Source organism: Equus quagga, chromosome 4 (assembly GCF_021613505.1).
Source record: "Equus quagga isolate Etosha38 chromosome 4, UCLA_HA_Equagga_1.0, whole genome shotgun sequence".
NCBI classification, from domain to species: Eukaryota; Metazoa; Chordata; class Mammalia; order Perissodactyla; family Equidae; genus Equus; species Equus quagga.
In genome coordinates, this window is record NC_060270.1 from 23,714,141 (window position 1) to 23,737,230 (window position 23,090).

General features: G+C 38.1%; 1 protein-coding gene across 2 annotated transcripts in view; it reads left to right on the forward strand.

The window, feature by feature from the left end:
* The first annotated feature begins 4,607 nt into the window (after nucleotides 1-4,607).
* Nucleotides 4,608-23,090, forward strand: part of SEC22A (SEC22 homolog A, vesicle trafficking protein) — a 66,610-nt gene continuing 48,127 nt past the window's right edge. Inside the window, exons 1-3 of one of the 2 annotated variants that reach the window (XM_046659324.1) lie at nucleotides 4,608-5,397; nucleotides 12,358-12,558; nucleotides 22,144-22,307. In XM_046659324.1, the coding sequence (XP_046515280.1) occupies nucleotides 12,377-12,558; nucleotides 22,144-22,307 (346 nt within the window). In that variant the 5' untranslated portion in view covers nucleotides 4,608-5,397; nucleotides 12,358-12,376. The remainder of the gene's footprint in view (nucleotides 5,398-12,357; nucleotides 12,559-22,143; nucleotides 22,308-23,090) is intronic. The other variant, XM_046659325.1, reaches the window with a different exon arrangement.

The window sequence follows — 23,090 nt, forward strand, 5'->3', positions numbered from 1 at the left end:
GCATATAATTGGGTCTTGTCCTTTTCTTTTAATCCACTAGGACAATCTTTGCCTTTTAATTGCAATGTTTAGACTATTTACATTTAATGTGATCATCAATATGATTGGGTTTAAATCTATCATATTGATTATTTTGTTTTTATTTGCTTATCTGTTCTTTGTTCCATTTTTCTTGCCTTCTTTTGGATTGAGTATTTTATAGTATTCTAATTGTAATTCCTCTATTGGCTTATTAACTTTTGGGTACCTTTTATTTTCTTTTAGTCATTCCTCTTACAATATGTATTTTTAACTTATCACAGTATACTTTCAAATTATACCACTTCATGTATGGTATAAGAACTTTACAATATATATATCCAGTTACCCTTCCTTTATGTTGTTAATGTATATTTTGCCTCTTCTTTTGTTATAAACCTCACAAAACATTTTTACTATTTTTTGTTTAAATGGTTAATTATAATTTCAAGAAATTTTTAAAAAGAGGAAGAAATCTTTGTATTAACTTATATATGCACCATTTCTGGCACTTTTTGCTCCTTTTATGCAAATTCAAATTTCTGTCTGGAATCATTTGTGTTTAATCTGAAGAACTTTCTTTAGCATATATTATAATTCAGGTATGCTGGGAACAAATTGTCTCATCTTTCATTTGCCTGAAAATGGATCTATTTCACTTTCAGTATTTGAAAGAATTTTTGCTGGATATAAAATTCTAGGTTGACAGCTTTTTCTTGAGGACTTTAAAGATTTTATTCCATTATCTCCAGGCTTGCATTCTTTCTGATGTGAAGTCAGTAGTACTTCCTGTCTTTGTTCCCTATATACAATGTGGCTTTTTCTCTAGTTGTTTCTAATATTTTCTTTCAGTTATTGGTTTTCAGCAGTTTGAATGTAATGTGCCTTGGTGTGGCTTTCTTTGTGTTTATCCTGTTTGGGATTTGTTTGCTTTCTTGGATCAGTGGGTTTATATTTCTCATTAAATTTAGAAAAATTTTGGCCATGATTTCTTTGAATATTTTTAACTCCTCTCCTCTCTTTGCCTCTGATTACACATGTTTTAGGCAACTTGGTATTGTCCCACAGATCAGCAAGCTTCCGTTCATTTTCTTTTCAACTTTTCTTCTCTCTGTGTTTTGGTGTAGATAATTCTTTTGCACTGTTTCCTTGTCCCTGGATGTTTTATTCTGCAGTGTCTAAACTGCTTTTAAGCCCATCCAATAACATTTTTACTTCAGATATTGTATTTTTCTGTTCTGTTAGTTCTATTTGGTTCTTTTTATAGTTCCCATGTCTCTCAGTATATTTATGTTTTCCTTTAAATTCTTGGTCATACTTATAATAGATACTTTAAAATCCTTATCTGCTAATTTCATCATCTTTGTCATTTCTGAGTCTGTTTCTATTGACTAATTTTTCTCCTTTTTATGGTTTACCTTTTCCTACTTCTTCAGTATACAGTAATTTTTATTGGATACTGGACATTGTGGGTGCTAGATGTTTTAGTGCCTGGATTTTATTGTCTTTCTTTAAAAACTGTTAAGTTTCACTCAAGCAGGCAGTTAATTTGCTTGCAGATAAGCTTTTTCAGCTTTGGTTGGTTGGGTCTAGAATAGCCTTCCCTCTTGGCTAGTTTAGCTTTATTTCTAAACTGTGGCCTTTCTGAGGTCTGTCTAGCAAGTATCCTAGGTGTTGAACAAAGTTTATTTATTCCAAGTGGTCAGAACTTGGATGTTTCCAAATTCTATTCAAGCTCTAGCAGTTGTTCAGCTTACAGGTCCCCAGTAATTTTCTTTCCCCAGTAGTTGTTCTTTAATCAGCCTCATAGAGTCTGTCCTTAAACCTATACCAAAGATTCAAGGAGACTCTTATGTATATTTGGGGAGCTCTTTCCCTGGTACTCTGCCTTGCAAATTTTAGTTGCCCAATCTCTCCTAATTCCAATTTCTCTGTCCTCAGTTAGCAAGAGTACTATATTCTCCTTGGCTTTCTTCCATCCTGTGGTTAGGTAAATACCTCCAGAAAGAAATCTGGGGAATTCTTTGGGCTAGTCTTGTGTATTATCCTTCTTTCCAGGATCATAGTTTTACTATTGTGCCTATTGTCCAATGTCTGAAAATACTTGTTTCATAGATTTGGTCCAGTTTTCTACTGTTTGTGGTGGGAGGGTTAGTCTGGTACCAGTTACTTATTCACGGCTGGATCACCTTTAACATTTGTAAAATGTAACCTTTCTATTGTTTAATAAAATACATACTGAAAAATTGCATAAACCTTAAAAGTACAGCTTGATGAATTTTTATTAATTTAACACATTGGTGTAACCAACATTCACATCAAGAAGAAGAACTTTCTTAGAACTCCAGAAGCCCCCTACAGCCCTTTTCCAAACATTAGTACCTAAGGGGAACCAATATCCTTGTGTCTTCTACTGTAATTATTTTTGTCTGTTTTTGAACATTATATAAATGGAATCATGTAGTATACAATTTTTGTGTCTGGCTTCTTTTACTCAATTTTATTATTGTGAGATTCATCCATGTTTTGTGTGTAGTTGTAGATTGTTCATTCTGTTTCCTCTATATTATTCTACTATATTAATATTCTAAAATTTATTCATCCTATGAACATTCTTGTATATGTTTTTTGGTGAACATATGAATACATTTCTGTTGTGTAAATACCTAGGAATGGAATCACTGGGTTCACCCACTCCAACAACCGTCAGACTTACATAGTTAGTCCTGACCTTTCTTTCGAACTCCAGACTTACATATCCAAATCTGTTTGACATCTCCATTTATAAGAGATGTTATTAAATCTCAAATTTAACATATCCAAAACCCTGTGCTCCTCCTTCTATGTTCCCTGAATCAGTAAATGGCTTCTTAGTCCATCTAATCACTTAAGTAGTTATTCTTAATGCTCCTCTTTTCTTTACCCTTCCTGGAAAATCAAGCTATTATTAAGTCCCTTGAATTCCACCTCCAATTTATATGTCCCAAAATTATCCAAATTTTTCTGTCTCTAGTGCCATTATGCAAGTTCAAGCCACCATCATCTCTGGCCTTGACTGATGCAACTGCCTCCAAAATGGCCTTCTGGCAACTCCTCCTGCCCTCTTCCAAACTGCTCCCCACAAACAGCCTGAGTGAGCTTTTAAATATGTAAATCAGATCCTACTTAGCTTCCCATTGACCTTACGATACATTCTGAAATACAGTCTAAAATCTACAGTGTGGCCAATAATAGTCTGCATGGTCTGGCCTCTGCCTCAGCACAGCACAAGCTTGCTCTCTGAACTCCAACCACACTGACTTTCTTTCAATTCCTAGAACACACCAAATTTTTTCATGACCCAACAACCTCACACATAATGTTCCCTTGGCCTGGAACATTCTTTAAGACTCTTTCATATGCCTGGAGCTTAAAAGGCACTTCTTCAAAGAGTTCTTCCTTGATAGTCCAAAATTAATCCATCATCACACCCACTAATTTTCCTTCATAGTACTGATCACAATTTATAATTATGTAATGATTTATGCTTTAATGTCTCTTGCTACTCTTACACCTTAGAATTCCATCCAGTGTTATGTTCACCCCTGTAACCCAATGCCTAAACCCGGTGCTTGGCACATGGTAGACAGTCAGTAAGTGCTCGTTTAATAATGCATGACTCTAATGCATGACTAATGCAAAGGCTGGTAAGGGCTGCAGGGCCAGCCTCTGGCACTTCTCTGCCGAGGTTAGGCGCCTCCCGGTGTGTGGTGGTAGATGGGGCAGGTCCTTTTCTTGCTCTACTCAGAGGGGGCTTTTGCCTCCTGCTCCTTGGATAAGCGGGTGCTGTAGGGCTGCATGTGAGAGACAAACTGCCTTCAGACACAGGTGACAGGCAGCAGAGTTTAGCTTTCTTTCTGAGGGACAGCATAGAGTCTGTCGCCAGGGTATTTTGCAATCTCTCGGCGCAGGTGTTATTGACAGGGCCCATGTCTCCTGGAGGGGGCGGGTCAGTGTGTCCTTCCCACGGAACCTAATTGGCCTGGGCCAGCCGAGAGACGGGGGCGGGGCCTGATTCCGCCGGGCGCCAGCCACGTTGGACGCGAGCTGCCCCGCGGAAAGGCCACTCCCCCGGCCCACAATGCACCGCGGGCCGCGTCACTCGGAGCGGCGGGTCCCGGCTCGGCAGGTACGGCCCGGCCCCTCCCAGTCCTGGCTGCTCCCTCTCGGGGTCGCTCGAACCCTGGCCGGCTGCTCCGCTCGCTCTCCTCGCCTCCTGCCACGCTCGGCCCTCGCCCTAGGGACTACAGACCCACCCCGAGCAGGAGCCAAGCCCGTGCCGTGGGGGCGGGAGCAGGGTGTCGTTGGAGCCGCGGAGCCCTGGAGGGCAGGGTTGCGGGGACCTCGTCTCCCCCGACCTGAGGGGCTGTGGGGCCGCGCGGGCGGCCGTTGCCCCTCGGCTGACCTGCCCTGAGTATGGGGCAGCCCGGGCAGGGGGCCTGAGGGGGAGGGACAGTCGCTCTAGGCTGCCAGCTGGGGGGGTGGGGGCGGGAATTCCCTGGCCCCTAGGTGTCAGGAACCCGGGGACCACCGAGGCCACTTAGGCGGCCCAGAGAGTGGCGTTTCCTGTTTCTTTTAGGCAGGGTGGGATTTGAACCAGTGGCTTAGTTTGCGTTTTTTGGGGATGGAATGAGCACGGAGCCGAGATTTGCCCGCGTTGGCTCACCGAACCTCTTGAGGCCCTGTTAATGGCGCTTTGGGAACGATGTGGCATAAAGGAGACTTGAGCACCTGGCGTGGAAGGTGGAAGAAGGCTCCGAAATAGGAGGCCCACCCCCAGCCAGCTTGAATCTCTCTGCCAGTGGGAACAGCTTTGGACTTTTCTCCTGCTCCTTAGTTTCCTGGATCCTGACCTAGGGCAGTTGGGAAGCTTCAGAACTAGCCCCTCTTATGCCTTTTCAGCTGAGGCAGTGCCCGGCGCTATAGTGTCAGCCACTTGAGGGAGGTGTTGAAATCCGATCTAGCAGGTGGAACAGCCACTTGTAAAAACTCTGAATCCCCTTCCCTGGTACTGGCATTTGCTTAGTGCTGAGATTGTAAGGAATCAGGCAGTACCTTAAACAGTACCTACAACTTCTGGCATATGAAAGCTTTTAGTTCAGTACTTGAATCTAACATCTGTGACCATGCCCTACGTTGATGGGACATCTGGGCATTTACTGTGTTGAGAACCATGATACCAGTTTAGTGCTTTTTTTTTGGTGTAGGACTTTTAGAAATCTAAGTATATTTTATATTGGGGTGTGAAAGTAGCCCAGGTGTTATGAAAGGGGTGCCTGTGACCTTCTCCATGTAGTGAATAAGAAGCTTGGATGTGTCGAGAGGCAGTGTTCTCATAGGGTAAGTTAGGCCTGAGTTTAAATCTGTCACTTGCTAGCTTAGGGATTGAATCAATTGCTTAAACTTTCTGAGCTTGAATTTCTTCAAAGGTAAGGTGGAACTGATAATATCCACCTCACAGGTTATTGGAAGGCTTAAATGGGATAATGTGTAGAAAGTGCCTGGTAAATAGAGGGCAATCAATAAATAATAGCAAACACTTAATATTGCACTTTTAGCCTGCAAGGCAGTGTTTCAGGTTCTTTCCACGTCCCTGTGAGAAAGATACTATTAGTGTCTTTCTAACCCTGTGAGATAGATACTGTTGGTAGCCACACTTTACATGTGAGGAAATTGAGTACAGAAAGGCAAAGCTTGCCCAACTGACAAAATTAGTGCCTCATGGAGCCAGTTTTTGAACTCTGGCTCCAGAGTCCATCCCGTTAACTACTATACTGTACTGTCTTTAAAAAAAAATGTAAGCTGGTCTTTTATCATTATTTCAGAATGAGGAGCTAGATAGTTTCTGTATCACTGGGTTCTTGCCCCTTGTTGGTTTTAGGAGACTGATGTAGCACAGTGATGTAGAGAGACAAGAGAGTTAGGTTTAAGCACCAGTTCTGCTTTATATTAGCAGGGTGACTTTGAGAAAGGGAGCCTCAGTCTCCTCATCTGTAAAATGGAGGTTATGGCTACCTCACTGTTTGTAAACTATGAGGTGCTGCACGCATTTGTGCATGTGTTGGGGGCCCTGTTCCTAGACGTGGGTATAATCTACTCTGGAGCCAGGGGTCTTACACATACCGTGTGGTACAAGCACCTATAATGGGAGTACCAAAGGCTGCTGGTGAGGTGGGGGCACAGGCAAAGCTACAGAATAAACTCTGGTTGCCCTTGGTGCCCTTTCCCCTTCTCCTCTTCAAGCTCTGTCTCCCAAGTGCCTTCTTGCTAACCTGTGCTGTGTAAAGTCCTTCCCTTTCGTTCACTCTTGCATCACAGTTAGTGTAGCTTTCTCCCCAAATACTCGCCCCCATTCCCACAGATCTCAGCTGGCAATTTAAATAAAGTCATATGTACCAAGCTAGTGTTTCCCAAACTTCAGTACCATCAGATATGTGAGACAGTTTGAGTGATAAGCAGATGAACCTTTAAAAAAATACTTCTCCAAAATTTTTCACAAATATGCATTTGAATGAAACAAAAAAAGTCTTCTATTTATTTTAATTTAAATTATGAGAACAACTTAACATCTCAAAACTGATTTCACAGATACTATTGCTAAGGATAGGGCAAAAAATAAGTCAATTGAAAGACCTAAGTTAGGTAAATAATAGTACAGGTGGGATGCAGTTCTGCTAAGACTTCTGAACATGTTGCTTGGATGACTAAAGTTTGGGAAATAATGAACTGAAATAAAATATCGGTGATTAACCCAATATGAAGTTTTTCTTTTTTAACTTTTTATTGAGATTATGATAGTTTACAACCTTGTGAAATTTCAGATGTACATTATTGTTTGTCAGTCGTGTTGTAGGTGTACCACTTCACACCCTTTGTGCCCACCGTCCACTCCCCCTTTCCTCTGGTAACCACTAATTTGTTCTCTTTGTCTACATGTTTAACTTCCACGTGTGAGTGGAGTCATACAGAGATTGTCTTTCTCTATCTGGCTTATTTCACTTAACATAACACCCTCAAGATCCATCCATGTTGTTGTGAATGGGATGATCTTATCCTTTTCTATGGCTGAGTAGTATTCCATTGTATATGTATACCATATCTTCTTTATCCAATCATCAGTTGCTGGGCACTTAGGTTGGTTCCATGACTTGGCTATTGTAAATAATGCTGCAATGAACATAGGGGTGCATGGGACTTTTGGAATTGCTGACTTCAAGCTCTTTGGATAGATACCCAGTAGTGAGATGGCTGGGTCATAAGGTATTTCTATTTTTAATTTTTTGAGAAGTCTCCATACTGCTTTCCATAGTGGCTGCACCAGTTTGCATTCCCACCAGCAGTATATGAGGGTTCCTTTTTCTCCACAACCTCTCCAACATTCGTCACTTTTTGTTTTGGTTATTTTTGCCTTTCTAACGGGTGTGAAGTAATATCTTAGTGTAGTTTTGATTTGCATTTCCTTGATGATCAGTGATGATGAGCATCTTTTCATGTGCCTATTGGCCATCCGTATATCTTCTTTGGAGAAATGTCTGTTCATATCTCCTGCCCATTTTTTGATCAGGTTGTTTGATTTTTTGTTGTTGAGTTGTGTAAGTTCTTTGTATAGTATGGAGATTAACCGTTTGTCAGATATATGATTTGCAAATATTTTTTCCCAGTTGGTGGGTTGTATTTTTGTTTCAATCTTGTTTTCCTTTGCCTTGAAGAAGCTCTTTAGTCTATGAAGTTCCAGTTGTTTATTCTTTCTATTGTTTCCCTTGTCTGAGAAGACATGTTGTTGGAAAAGATCCTTTTAATACTGATGTCAAAGAGTGTACTGCATATGTTTTCTTCCAGAAGCCTTATGGTTTCAGGTCTTACCTTTAGGTCTTTGATCTATTTTGAGTTTATTTTTGTGAATGGTGAAAAAGAATGGTCAATTTTCATTCTTTTACATGTAGCTGTCCAGTTTTCCCAGCACCATTTGTTGAAGAGACTTTCTTTTCTCCATTGTATGCCCTCAGCTCCTTTGTCGAATATTGGCTGTCCATAGATGTGTGGTTTTATTTCTGGGCTTTCAATTCTGTTCTATTAATCTGTGTGCCTGTTTTTGTACCAGTACCATGCTGTTTTGATTACTGTAGCTTTGTAGTATGCTTTGAAATGAGGGATTATGATGCCTCCAGCTTTGTTCTTTTTTCTCAGGATTGCTTTAGCAATTTGGGGTCTTTTGTTGCCCCATATGAATTTTAGGATTCTTTGTTCTGTTTCTGTAAAGAATGTCATTGGGATTCTGATTGGGATTGCGTTGAATCTATAGATTGCTTTAGGTAGAATGGACATTTTAGCGATGTTTATTCTTCCAACCCATGTGCATGGAATGTCTTTCCATGTCTTTATGTCGTCATCAGTTTCTTTCACGAAAGTCTTGTAGTTTTCGTTGTATAGGTCTTTCACTTCCTTGGTTAAATTTACCCCAAGGTATTTTATTCTTTTTGTTGCGATTGTGAATGGGATTGTGTTCTTGAGTTCTTTTTCTGTTAGTTCATTATTAGAGTATAGAAATGCTACTGATTTATGTAAGTTAATTTTATACCCTACAACTTTGCTGTAGTTGTTGATTATTTCTAATAGTTTTCCAATGGATTCTTTGGGGTTTTCTATATGTAAGATCATGTCGACTGCAAACAGTGAGAGTTTCACTTCTTCATTGCCTGTTTGGATTCCTTTTATTTCTTTTTCCTGCTTAATTGCTCTGGCCAAAACCTCCAGTACTATGTTGAATAAGAGTGGTGAGAGTAGACACCCTTGTCTTGTTCCTGTTCTCAGAGGGATGGCGTTCAGTTTTTGCCCATTGAGTATGATGTTGGCTGTGGGTTTGTCATATGTGGCCTTTATTATGTTGAGGTACTTTCCTCCTATACCCATTTCAGTATAAAGTGTTTTTATCTTAAAAGAGACATTTATGAAACCATCTTGCTGGAAAGTAGATATAAAATGTACTTGTATGTTGGATTTTGTTTATTTTTGAGAGAGTGCCTTCCTGGTACCTTGGGCTAACGAGCATTACCCCACAAGGTTCTGAAGAAGAGAGGTCAGTATGTAGTTATCTTGGGTCTAAAAGATTTCTAAGTGCTGCTATGGTAGTTTGGCATTGTGGAAGTTTATTTTCCTCAGCCTTTGTATAATTGTTTTCCCAGACCTACCTAGATTCTAATTTGGGCCTTTTCCTTTATCAGTTGCTATTGGGGAAAGGATATCAGGCCTGTTAAGATTCCCTATGAGTTTTCTGCTGCTGTCTAAAGGTGTATGTAATATTTTTTCAGTGTTAAAGGTGAGGAAAAATGGACCAGTGGCCTAAAAATGTATCTCTAGCCCTGATAAAACTACTACTTCTCCTAAATCTTCCCATGCAAGTGTTTTAACCCCTTGTTTCCCACTGACTTTTCCTTGTTTTTCACAACTACCACCCTTGCCTACATTCTAGGAGTGCTCTAACCCTAGCTTGGCCTTGATGTGGATTCCTTTTTCTACTAGCACAGTCCCGATAAGATCAGAATGTGTTTTTTTAAGGAATGGACATTAAGAATCCAAGGTAAAAAGAAAAAAAAGGAGCGGCATGTTTATTGAGTTGATAGAGGAGAGGTTGCTTATCCTGAGGTGACTGAAGTCTGTCTGCAAATTAGTTAGGCCTGGTATTGTTCATTGGACAGTCTTCCCAGTTTCTTTTGCTAATTTACTGTTGGATGCTAGGTTAAATGACTCTGTGAGGAAGACATTTAACTCTTTCTCCTCAGAAAAATCTTATCTACTGATAAATAGAAACAGTTCTCTGACAGCCTTTTAAGAATTTTGACAGGGATCATCACTGCTGTGTTGTGCTTTTGGTTACAAGCCTAACAGTGTGTATTAGACATATCTGAAATGCAAGTTTGTCTAACTGTAGTTTTCCAATTAGTAAAGTGGTGGGCTACACAGCTTGCATTATTTGCTCTTTTCATTTGAATTTCTTGAATTCTGATCTGATGCTTCTTGATGGTAGGAACTATGTATTCCTAATGTCTGGCATAGTCGCTGGCATACAGTATATTAAATGTTCGGTAAACAAATGGAACTTACAAGTTGGTATTCTTTTCTAGTATATGTTTTAGGAAGTATGAATCATATCCTTCTTTCTTTCAAGTCATAAAAAAGAGCAACTTCAAAGATTACATGAAAGTTGGCACTCTCTAAGTAAGATGATTCTTAATATTTCTGGTGGAATCCTAAGAAGATCAGGCATAAAAGAATGCAGTCTACTTTTAAATACTAGGAATATGGATTTTGGAAACTATAAGTCACAACCCTGCCCTCATATTAATTCCCAGAGTGGTCACTGTGTTGCAGTATACTTCTGGAAAGGCAAAAATCTTATATGTAAATAATAAGTGCTTAAGGGTATGAAGTAAGACATTTTCTTTCTTACAGTTAGACTAAATGTTACAATTTTGGTTTAATAAATAAAACATGGCAACGATTTTTACAAGGGTTTATAGTATGGAGATTATACTTTGAGGGATCCTAGCTTTCTCTGGCTACTGCTTTTAGAAGAGAAAAGAAACTGGTTGAATAGAAAGGAAGATGATGTGGATATGTCATGCTGGAACTTTAGTTCGAAGATTCTATTATGGTGAAGGCTAATTTAATTCCTGCTGGGTTTTTTCCTTTTAAAAAATGGAGGAGAAAAGTATTAAAGGGTAATGACATATTAATACTAGCTATTCCTCTCATTTTCTCATGAAAAGAGGAAAAGGGGGGAGTGATTTTAATGTATTAGCCTTATTATTTGGGTTCATTTTTATTGACAATCAGTTTCTGTCATGAATGGGCAGTCAGATTTCGACTTCACACAGCAATGAAAACGGGACTGCTGATTTCCAAATTTGGTACCAACTAGTTTTCTGTGGCATTTTTTGAAATATTACTAATTCCGTTTTTCATTTTTGGAATGAGGTAATATTGACCTGGTCAAATTGGGCAGGTAAGGATTAATTTAGCCTGTGAAATACAATATCTTGAAAAAAAAGCCTATGGAATTTTCATTTTTCACCAGTTGCCTCTACTGCTAGTGAAGGAGAAGCATTTAGTGACGTTGTGCTCTGATGACCTGGCACAAAAGACTTACCACTTAATTTCAGACTGTGAACTTGTTTTAATTCAGTGTTTTTTCAAAGAATGGTACTTAGGCAATAAGCATAGTAATTACCTGGGGAATTTATTAACATGGGAGATTCTCAAGCCTCATCGGACAGTTAGTGGATCAGAATTTTTTGGAGGTGGGCCTGGAAATTTGCATTTCTTAACCAAACTTCCAAAGGTTTTTATACAAGCTAAACTCTGAGAACTGCATTTTTTTTTTCAAAATCAAAGTTTGACTGTTTACCTGATTTTTTTTAGACCCAGGGCTCTGTAGTCCTTTTATCTTTTTATAAAGTACGATCAGAATATAATAAAAAAGGCCATTATGATTTACTTTCTGGTAAAAAGATTGAGAACACTTTTAAAACAAATGTTCCTTTACTTTAAGATTTATTTTAAATAGAAATATTTTTTCTGATTATAAAAGTAATGTATGCCCTTTGTGGAATATTATAAACGTTTAGGAAATTAGATAATGGTCATCCATCATACTATTTCCTGGAGATTGGCATTATTCTTATTCTGGCATGCTTCCTTCCAGTATCTGTTTCTCCATTTATCCCTCCCTTCTTTCTTCTTTTTGTCTTTATGGAAAACAACATTTGCAGTTTTTATCCTGCTTTTTTTCTACCTAATATATAAGTATTTTACCACCTCATTAAACTATTTTTCACAAACATAACTCTTAGTTTCTGCATTATATTCTGTCATATAGGTGTTGTATAATTTACTTAACAATCCCCCTATTGTTGGACATTTAGGTTGTTCTCAGTTATTTCTGTGAAAGAATGTCTTTCTGTTTAAAATTTTGTGTAAATCTGATTACTTTCCTTAGGATAGGATTATATATTTAAATTTATTCTTGTCAAAGGGCATAAATATTTTTAAACTCTTGTTGAATATTTCCAAATTTTTTCGAGAATGGTGTTTATTCCAGTATTTGCTTCCATGTATATTTATGAGAATGCCAGAAAGAAACAAGTATTATTTTTTTAAAAACTAATTTGTTAAGGAATGCATAGTATTTCACTGTTTTAATTAGTATGTCTTTGATTATTAATGAGTTGAACATTTTTGCCTATGTTTATCAGCTTTGGCTTTAATTTTTTTGTCTAACCCAAATTGTTCGTTTTATTTTAGGTCTCCTCTGTTGATTGAAATGTCTATGATTTTATCTGCCTCAGTCATTCGTGTCAGAGATGGATTGCCACTTTCTGCTTCTACTGACTATGAACAAGGCACAGGCATGCAGGAGTGCAGAAAGTATTTTAAAATGCTCTCGAAGAAACTTGCTCAGCTTCCTGATAGATGTACACTGAAAACTGGACATTATAACATTAAGTAAGACTTTAGTTTGCTCCATTAGAAGCACTTGCTTAGTGGGTTGTCATTTTAATGAAATTTAAGTGGTTTCAATAGAAATTAGTGTTTTATTAGTTTAGGAAAACTTGTTTAAGTCAAGAATCATGTGGTTCTGAACTTATACTGAAATAATAGTCATCATGTCATCACCTTTTTTGCAGTTTCTCTGTGTTTATACCTGGCTTTAAAAAATTTTATAGTTTTGCGGATCACAGATATTCCATCACTAGGTGTTTATTGGTGTTCTTATATGGCCAGGAAAGCTGTGAGGGGAAATATAAAAAATCTTACATGATACCTGCCCTCAGAGAACTTAGGTTTACATTCTGGTGAGAGGGGATAGCATTCATCACTATTTATTGTGTATAAAGAAAGTGGAACGAGGTGATGGGATAGAGAGTGACTTTATGGTGGTCAAGGGCCCTTTGAGAGAGTACATTTGAGCAGAGACCTAAAAGATAAGAAAAAAGATGGTCATATGAAGGATGCTATGGATAAAGAGCAAGGCAGAGGTAACAACCAGTGCAGAAGGCCTTCGATACAGATCAAGGATGGAAAGAAAGCCAGAGATGCTGAAGCAATGTGGACAAATAATAAAGTGGCAAAAGGTGAGGTTGGAAAGGTAGGAATGGGACAGGTTATGTAGGGCCTTCTAGGCTGTGATAAGGAGTTTGGATTGAGTCTAATGCAATAGGAAGCCACTGGAGAGTTTTGGCTTTGAGTAAATCATCCTGGCTGCTCTGTGAAGAAGGTCTCTAAGGGAAGAAGAGTGGAAGAGATCATTGAGGAGACTCTTAGAGAAGTTCAGGTAGAGGTGATGCTTATAACTTGAACAAGGATGATAGTGTGAAAAGTGGTTGTATTTGGGAATTACACCAACAAATCTTCCTAATGGATTGAAGTGGGATGTGAGGGAAAGAGAAGAGTCAAGAGTCGCCTCTAGATTTTTGGCCTGAGGAACTGGATGATAATGGGGCCGAAGTGAGTAAGACTAGAGGATGTAGTATTTCACTGCTAAAAATTAGGTGTTCTGTTTGGACATGTTAAGTCTGAGATGCCCATTAGATATCCAAGAGGCACTGTCAGGTAGGTAGCTGGATGTATAAGTCTGAAGTTTAGTGAAGAAGGACAAGTATAGAGATTTAGATTTGGGGATCTGCTTACAGTTTGTAATTAAAACCATGGGGAATAGGTAAGACCACCTTGGAGAGCATGCGTGGGAAACAATTAGAGAACAATTAACTCCAGAGCAGTTTGATACTGACTGTGCATACAGTAGGAAATCAAATAAGGACAAAGTCCATATGGGATATAATAAGGAGAGGGCTTCCTTATTGAGACATGAGCCATATCCTGAAGAATTAGTAAGAGAGGCAGGCTAAGGCAGAGAGGAGGGCATTCCAGGTGTAGGGAGGAGAGGCAGAATAATAAAGAATGTGTCTTAGCATGCTAGGTGCATTAATCTGCTTAGCCTGGTGTAGTAAATGGTGGTTTAGGGATAATTATGCAAAATGTGGGATAATTAGTGTGGGACCAGATCCTGGATTTTCCTGAAAATTCAGATTGAGGGATGTCACTTTGATATAATAGGTTATAGGCTGTTAATGCAGGTTTGAGGGAAGTGACTTGATAAAAAAACACTGCTGAGACAGTAGAATATAGGGTGAAATGGAAAGTCTGAGAGGAGAGAGGTCAACTTATGATTAGAGCCTGAACTAGTAAAATACAAGTGCAAATGAAAAAGAAAATGTATAAAATTTTAAGGAATTCGTCTGTTTTGTAGGTTGAAGGATACTTTCCTTAAATTGTAGTAAATGTTTAATATATAAACTTATGTCACTAATTAGGAAACAACAAGGACTAAAGCAATAATTATGAACCATATGAAAATTAAGTTGTGTCCTATGAGATCTTAAAACTTTGAGGTTGGTTTCTGGGATTTAAAAATCATAGTTGTATATTTTGAGATCTCTAAACATTGAGACACTGATCTTATGAAAAGACAAACCCCTGTGGGAGGTCACTCATACTCTATTGTGAATTTTAGTGCAAGAAGTAAAATTCTTAGTTCTTTCACTGTAAATTTATTTGAAGTCAGATAATGGCTGTGAGCCTCATAGTTTCTCTCCTTACCTAAGGATTCACTTTCTCCATATTTGTCCCCAAACTGCTACCTCTAGCCAGGAATGCTATTTTAGGCTTAGCTACCTTTTGGTTTAGTTTCTGGCAGTGCTTTCCTTTCACCCTTTGGTGATATTTTCTGATTGTAGGAGTAACAGCTTCAACAATGACCCAGTTATTAAGTACCTGCAATTCCCAGGCACTTTACTTACACTTCATTAAATTTTGCAACAGCCCTGTAAATGGCTAATAAATAGAGCTCTTTCCCATTGCCGAAGGCAGAAACACAACTCACACTAGCTTAAGCAACAAAAAAAATGGTATTGTGAGGGATAGGCCTGCTTCCGAGTTGGCTGAACCCAGGGACTCAGATGTTGTTAGCAGGAGTCTTCCTCTCATTTCTCTAGTCTCTCTCCTTTTGCAGATAGGTATTCTTCACTTAATGGAAAACACTGTTCAGGCAGCTCTCGGCTTACTTCATTCCAGCTGAGCAACCCCTCTCCATGTTTCAAGAAAAGGACTTTAATTGGCCTTGCTGTGTGTTGGCCCATTTCTGGACTAACGTTGTGGTCAGAGGGCTAGGGTACTCTTAGTTGGCCAGGCCTTTTGACAGGCAGCTTTACCAAAGCTGTATAGAATAGGTAGTGGGGCTGGAGGTAATTCCCCAAAGGGAAGGAGAGAAGGAATGCTGGGCAGATAGTCCTTATAGTACCACCATCCCTATTTTACAGATGAGGAAACTGAGACTTAGGGCTGTAAAGAACTCTTTCCAAGTCACAAAGGTAATAAATGGTATATTGAGCCACAGTCCTTTGGCTTCAGTGTTCACGTTGCCCTCTAATAAAAGAGGGAGTTGGCTCCCTTTACCCCTAACTTCTTTGTTGACAGGGTGCATTCCTAGTTCTCCTAATTCTTTTCTCTTTTTATGGGGAGAGAAATTAACCAGGGAAGAGAATTAAGTGAAACTACCCCCACCCCCTTTTGTTTGAGAAATAATGAGGGACAGAGTATGTGTGAAGTCTAAAATTGATGAGACAGCATTGTCTTGTTGGAGGCAAGGTGTTTGGTGGGGAGGGGGTATGGCAAGGGATTGTAACCCACCAGTAGCTACATGATCATTTGGGGGAGGAAGATAAAGTGTGTATCCTACCTTCCTGTTTTGTCTCATTACTAGCATCATTGTACTTTTCTGATGTTTGTTATGGTGAAAATCTACAACTTTTCATCACCATGTATGTTAAATAGGCTCTTGTGAACTAGCCTAGGAACCTAATTACTCTAACAATACAGTGTCTGTGGGGAAATGAGTTCTGGGTGCAATAGACTGGAATACAACCAGTAGGTAAAGTAGGGATTACCTATGATTGATTATATAAAAAGTCAAGATCTTCATTCTCTGGCGTGTGGAAGGTGTTAGAGTTTGTGGGAAAGGGTGAATCAGGAGCTAGATGAACTCTGCACAAAAGGAAATGAAGGATGTCAAAGGCAAATTTTGCTGGCTCTGTGTTTTATACAAGGCTCTGATGGTGTAATCACCTTTGGCCACTTAAAATCATCTCAGATTCTCCTTTAGCTTACTGTTATAAGTTCCTATCATCTGGCATATTGCATATTAGTAAATATTTTCATATTTAATAAGGTTAAAATTAGTGACTAAATGGGTCTTCTATTCATGAGATAATTTATTCATGGTTTAGCTCTTCACCCTTGGAGGGTAATTGAAAGTTGGCCACATAAGAGAGGCATAAGTAAGAAAATAGAAAGTTTCTGGTAGAATGCTGCACATGGTGGACACTCTCTGTTACTGAATTCTCTTTCTGGTTCTTATTTCTTTACTGTCTCACTGATGACAAAGTCTTGTTTTCACTTTCTTTCCTATTAGAAGTATTTGGTGACAACAAAATCCATAAGGTATATTCACTTTCATAATGTCAACCTTTTTTTTATATTTAAAAGTTTAAATACTTTATTTTAGAGAATGGAATTCAGTGTGGAAGGTTCTATTTTGAAAATAGCGTTTTTCTTAAACTTAGCAATTTTAACAGTAGATTAGAGATGACGTGTCCTACTGGAGAACTTTTCTTCACCCAGGAAAGCTATTCACTGGGCAAGTGTGGCTGCAAAGGATAAGCAGATTTCTATGTGTAATGGTACAATTCCAGATGAAAATTATATGTAATACAAATATTAATTATTACTGTCTCAACTAATAGTTTCCTGTATACTGTATCATTTAGCATGCTATGAAATGCAGTTCTGTTTCTTTGTCTTGTTTTGCATATCATTGTTTTAAGTACATTCTCAGTTCTGTATTGCATGAACCTGGCAAGCAGGTACTTGTCTTTGACATCAGAGCCTATAGAGTAGAATGCTAGACATATGCTAGGTTCTCTGTTATTTGCTGTAGGGAAGATGATTGCTTTCACTAATTATTTAGTTTGGTGCAGCATGCCAGAATTGTCCTAATAATGTCAGTGTTTAATTGGTGATGTGTAAAATTTCTTTGACAGTTCATAAATAAAATTAAACACCAGGAAAAGTTTAATGTCTAAAATCACTTATTTATTTTGTTGGAATTTAACAATCACTTGAAGTGTGACCTCCTTGGATACATGACAGAAATAGTTTTTTAATGAAGTGATTAAAGTAAATCCCCCTTATCTGGAGTTTGAACTTCTGCCAGCCTTACCTGTTCAAGACGCATTTGATCCTGGAAGGACCAAAAGAAGTTCCTAGTGTGTGTACCGTGGAGAGGAACCAGAGGTGTAATGAGGTTGGATAAATTCTTTGGCCAGAACAAAGGCAGCTGTAAAGACCAAACCGTATGGTACCAAAGCCCAGAAGTGGAAGAGAAATGAAAAAGAAAAAGGAAATGAGAGCAAAGTAGGAAGAAAACAATGGCAATTTAAAAATTGTGCTCATTGTGGAGAAAGGAGGACTTTTGTGTGTGTATGAGGATTAGTTATGATTGTGATAAAAGGAGAGCAGACAGCTGGTTGGACCTGTACAGCCATCTTGAGGTACTCACTGCAGAGGTGGGTAGTTCTACATGGTCCCTGAGAACGTCCCTCTCTTTAAAGTAGGGAGCTGTTAAGCACTCACTGGCCTGAACCTGCAGCTTTCTGGGAACACTGACTGGAAGAGCAGGGTGAAGTTCTCTCTTCTGTCATTTTATCGAGTATTTATGGAGCTTTTACTCTGTGTAGATAACTTTGTGTAGATAGTGCTGGCCTGTACAATTATCTGTGTGCAATATAATCAACAAATTAGTGTATAAATGAGTGAATGAATGATGCTGTCTTTGCACTAATTTATTCACTAATTCGTTAAGCACTTACTGTGTACTAGACAACAAAGTATTTCTAGGTGCTAAGAATACAATGGTGAACATTACATAAATCATCCCTGCTCTCATAGAGCATAGAGACATTACAACAAATGAGCGCATAAATATACGATTACAAATTGGGTTAGTTACATGGAGAAAAATAGCAGCTGCTGTAATATAACCATTGCGGGTGGGATCAATTTAGATTGTGTGCTCTGGGAGGGACTTTAAGTCAGAGAACTGAAGCATGAGTAGGAGTTAACCTGGTCAGAATTGGAGCATGGCAGAGGTGGGGTTGGGAGCATTACAAGTGGGTTAGACTGAATTCGTGAAGCTTCTCAGATTGGGAGTTGGAGGACTGGGAGTGGGTTTGTATCCTTGAAGATCTGAAACAAGACTAGTGTGGCTGGAATGCAGAGAAGGAGGAGTAGAGTTGCACAAGATGAAGTGGAAGAATTGGCAGGGCTTCCAGAATATCTTTCTGATACAAGTTCCAAAATCCTCAAGTTTCATTAGTCTTAATTAGGGGGAAAAATAGAGATTGATTTATGGCTTGGAAAAAGTGAAAAAATTTTGGTGATTAGGACATATTTGGTTTGTACTATAACGAGGTTGGTATTGTGGAAAGAATGTGGGCTTTAGAATTAGAATTAAGTTTGTATGCACTCTGCTTCTTAATGGTGTGTGGCCTTGGGTAAGTTACTAAGCCTCCCTGAGCCTCTGTTCCTTCATCTGTAAAACGGAGATAGTAGTGCTCTTTTATTGGAAAGAGATTAAAGATGGAAAGCACTTAGTGAGGAGCCAGATTCATACTAAGTGGTCAGTAAACTGTACCTACTGCTGTTACTATTCCTACTACTTCTCTTCCTCCTCCTCCTCAAGGCAGAAGGACAGTGGCCAGATTGTCTATAAAATGTGAGCTAAATGAACCTGATGGACAGGCTAAAGCATGCACAACGTGGCGTGCCTGTAATGACTTCAGACTATTGCATATGAGTAGTGAAATGGAGGGAGTCTTTCAGTCTGTCCCAGTGATAGTTGAAAAAGCAGAAGTCTTTTGGTAACAAAGGTAAATTGAGCTGTATGTGCTTTTGGAAAACTGGCTTTGTGGCCACAGAAAGACAGCATTTTAAGTCCAAATTCACTATGAAAAGCCATGATATTATAGAACGTGTTATAGCCTTTTCAGAAAGTATCATGCACTTATAGTAAAATAAAGACTTTGGAATACAGACTCCCTGAAAATGCTAACATATAATCTTAAAAACATAGGGTTTCCTTTATTTCATATCTAATTCTCTAGATCAATTTAGTGCAAGCAAAAGAAACCATTTGGGATAAACTGTCATGTAGGTGTCTGTGGTTCACTCTATTATTAATATGGAAATACAGCAAAACCCTGCCATAACAAAAAAGGGGGTCCAAAAGCTTCAGTCATATTATTTGAGGATGATGATAATAACTCCTAGCTAGCTACTTTGGAGTTCCAAGTGTGTGGAAGCCGATTGCCAATTGTATTCTGTCTCAATTCAGGTTATTGTGGGGTGTATTTGAATGCTAATGACATGTCAAGGAATTTTGATAATGACAGTGAGGATTATTTTGGAAAGAGAAAATTACTTGGGAAAAACATACTTTGGCCTTTGATTTAGTTATTAATTTTGTAGAAAAATGCAATATTAATGGCTCAACTTTTTTGACCCCAAAGAAGAGAGACATTTTATTTTGTGAACACTACCTATACAAATAGGAAACTCAAACAAAGTTTTATGAAACAATATGCATTCTGATATTTTCTGTTTATTCTATTTCAATTTTTAGGAAAATGCTGTGTGTAATTCACTAATTTTATGACATACTAATGGGTTACAACTTGCAGATTGAAAAATAGTGCATCAAATGGTGTGTATTAAGTGGAACTTCAGAAGGGAATTCCAGATTATTCCAGAAGTATAAGATTAGCACAGTAGCACCAGTGGTATATCCCACACCATTAATAATAGATGATTAACAAGTGCCAACCCCACATCATTTGGCTGCCTGGGATGATCTTTTAAGAAAGAAAGATATATATATAGAGAGAGAGAGAGAAAGAGATTTACTTGCATGTGTGTAAATATTCTTCTCTTACTGGAAGAATACGTAAGAAATTAATAACATGAGTTGCTTGAGGGACAGAGAACTGGGTGTCTCTGGGCAGAGGTGGAGATGAGACACTTGAAGTACAATATTTCCTTTCATTTTTCATTCTTTTAAAATTTGAATTGTGACTGTATCTTTCTAAACATTAAATTAAAAATAATAAATTACGCTTTGACGTTATTAGAGAAAAAAGGGGGGTGGGGAACTACCATGTGGATCCAAGTTTGGTGCTCAAGATGGCTGTGATACATAGTGTCTGACACAGGAGTGGGAGTCACAGCCTGTGTGCTCTGTGTGCTGCCCTTGCCCTGGACCAGCTGCGCTGATAGTACAATAAAAGGATGTTTACAGGGCTCACTGGAAAGGGTTACTGTGTGTCCCATGCTCTGCTTATTATAGGGGGGTATATACTTTATTCTAGAGGGTTTTTTGTTTCAATAGAACATGATTAATTGAAACATTTCAGTGCTTCAAGTAGAAGTTTTTTGTTTTTAATTTTTAACTTATTTCGAAATAATTTCAAACTTACAGAAGAGTTCAGATAATATCTGTTCCTAGATTCACCTTTTGTTGACATATAACCCCATTTGCTTTATCTTTTTATCCATCTACCTATCTTTTTGTCTGATTTGTTTTTTCTGAACCATTTGAGAGAAACTTACAAATAACAGACCCCTTTGTTCATAGCTACTTCAAAGGGTATTTTCTAAGATTAGAGATACTCCTTTACTTAACTATGGTACAGTTATCAGCTCTAGTAAATTTAATATTGATAACATACTTTCGTCTAATCTGCCTGTTTCCCATTTTTGTCAATTGACCCAGGAATGTCCTTCATAGCATTTTTTCCCCCTGTCTGGCACAGGATCAAGTCTAGGGTTAGGTATTGCGTTTAGTTGTGTCTCTTTAGCCTCTTTTGATGGGAAACATTTCCACAGCTTTTATTTCCTTTTTTACAACATTGAGATTTTTAAAGAATACAGCCCCTCTCCTCTTTTTTTAAATAGAATGCTGCTCATTCTGGTGTTGCTTCATGATTAGATTCAGATTATGCATTCTCGCCCAGAATGCTACAAAGCTGATAAGTCTTTCTGAGGCTATCACAACTGGAGGCACAGGAAGTCCATCTGCCCCTCATTACTGGTGTTAGAGTACTTGCTAAAGGTGTTGTCTAGTTTCTACTGTATAATAAATATTTTTCCCTTGTAACCAATAAGCAATCCATGGGAAGACGTTTTAAAAGCATGCAAAATTCCTGCTCCTATCAAAATTTCCACTTAGATTTAACACCCATTGATTGTCCTTGCTTGATCCAGTCTTTACTATGTTGGTTGCAAAATGCTGATTTTCCCAGTTCTAGCACTACCTCCACATTTATCACTTGGCACTCAGCATCCTGCTATAAGCAAGAGTCTTCTTTTCTTCCCCTTTTATTTTGTTTGTTTTTGTTTGAACTCATAAATTCCTCTTTTTTCCCCTAATGGTTCATAATTCATTACTGTGTGAAGTAGAGGATTTGAGTTTGGGGTCAGTGGATGACTTCAAGAAGTCAGTAACCGCCCTGAAATTGTGTGCCAAGTTCTGTGTTGTCTAGACATCTTTCTAGGGCGAGTGTCCGTAACTTTCATCAGAATCTCTAAAGCATTCTTGATTCAAACAGGGTTAAACCTTAAGCTGTTACCCTTGTATTTTTCTGTATTCTTTCCCCTGCTTTCTACCCCAACTGATAAATAACTTAAGTGTTAGAACCATAGTGTGTGTAGCATTCCATTTTTTGTCTACTCTTTTTAAACTGCAATTGAAAATAGTATTATATTTTGGTTTCTTTAATTTTTTGCTGGAATATATAATAAATGTTAATATCTTCATTGCCACGATAGCAGCAGTTTATGGTGTATAGAACCAATCTTGTGAAGTAACAAATTACCTTGATTTAATTTGAAATTTTAAAACCAATGTTTTTTACACTGTAGTTTTATTAGCTCTCTGGGAGTGAGCTACATGATGTTGTGCACTGAAAATTACCCAAATGTTCTGGCCTTCTCTTTCCTGGATGAGCTTCAGAAGGAGTTCATTACTACTTATAACATGATGAAGACAAATACTGCTGTCAGACCATACTGTTTCATTGAGTTTGGTAAGACCCTGATTTTTTTTTCCTTTTCATTATTATGTCTCCATCTAGTCATAAACAATTTTTCGTCTAATACTAGTGGGCAGGGGGAAAACTCAGAAAAGTCTGCTATCTTGCTTTTGATAAAATAATTTGACAAATGGCCTATAAATTATAACTTCTTCATTTACATACCTATTAGAAAAAATTGTGTTTGAGCTGCAGGGGGCATGTGATTATTGGCCCAAAGAATTAATCCTGGAAGACAATTTCAAGAGAAATTTATAAGCCAGATTCAGAATTTTGTGTTTCTGATAATCTTTTATAGTCTGTTTAATGTAGAATAGAGATTGGCAAACATTTACTAGGAAGGACTAGATAATAGCTATTTTAGGCTTTAAGGACCATAGGGTCTCTGTCACAACTACTCAGTCCTGCCATTGTAGCTTGAAAGCAGGCTTAGGCAATACATAAATGAATGAGTGTAGTTATATTCTAATAAACCTTTATTTACAAAAACAGGAGGCTAGATTTGGCCTGTAGGCATTAGTTTGCTTGACCCCTGTTTTAGAAGGGAAAAAAAAAGTAAAACCAAATTATAAATAGTGAAAATTAAATTGGAAGCTATTTAGGAGATATCTTGGGAGATATTTAGGAAATGTCTTTTATTGGTTTCATTAAATTCTTTAAAGTAAATATACATTCTACTAGTGTAAGCAGTAAATCAGAAAGCAAAGTTTATAAGAACATGCAGTTTACAGTGTATGTTCTTATGTAATTGCACCTGGTAATAAGACAGACTTAATA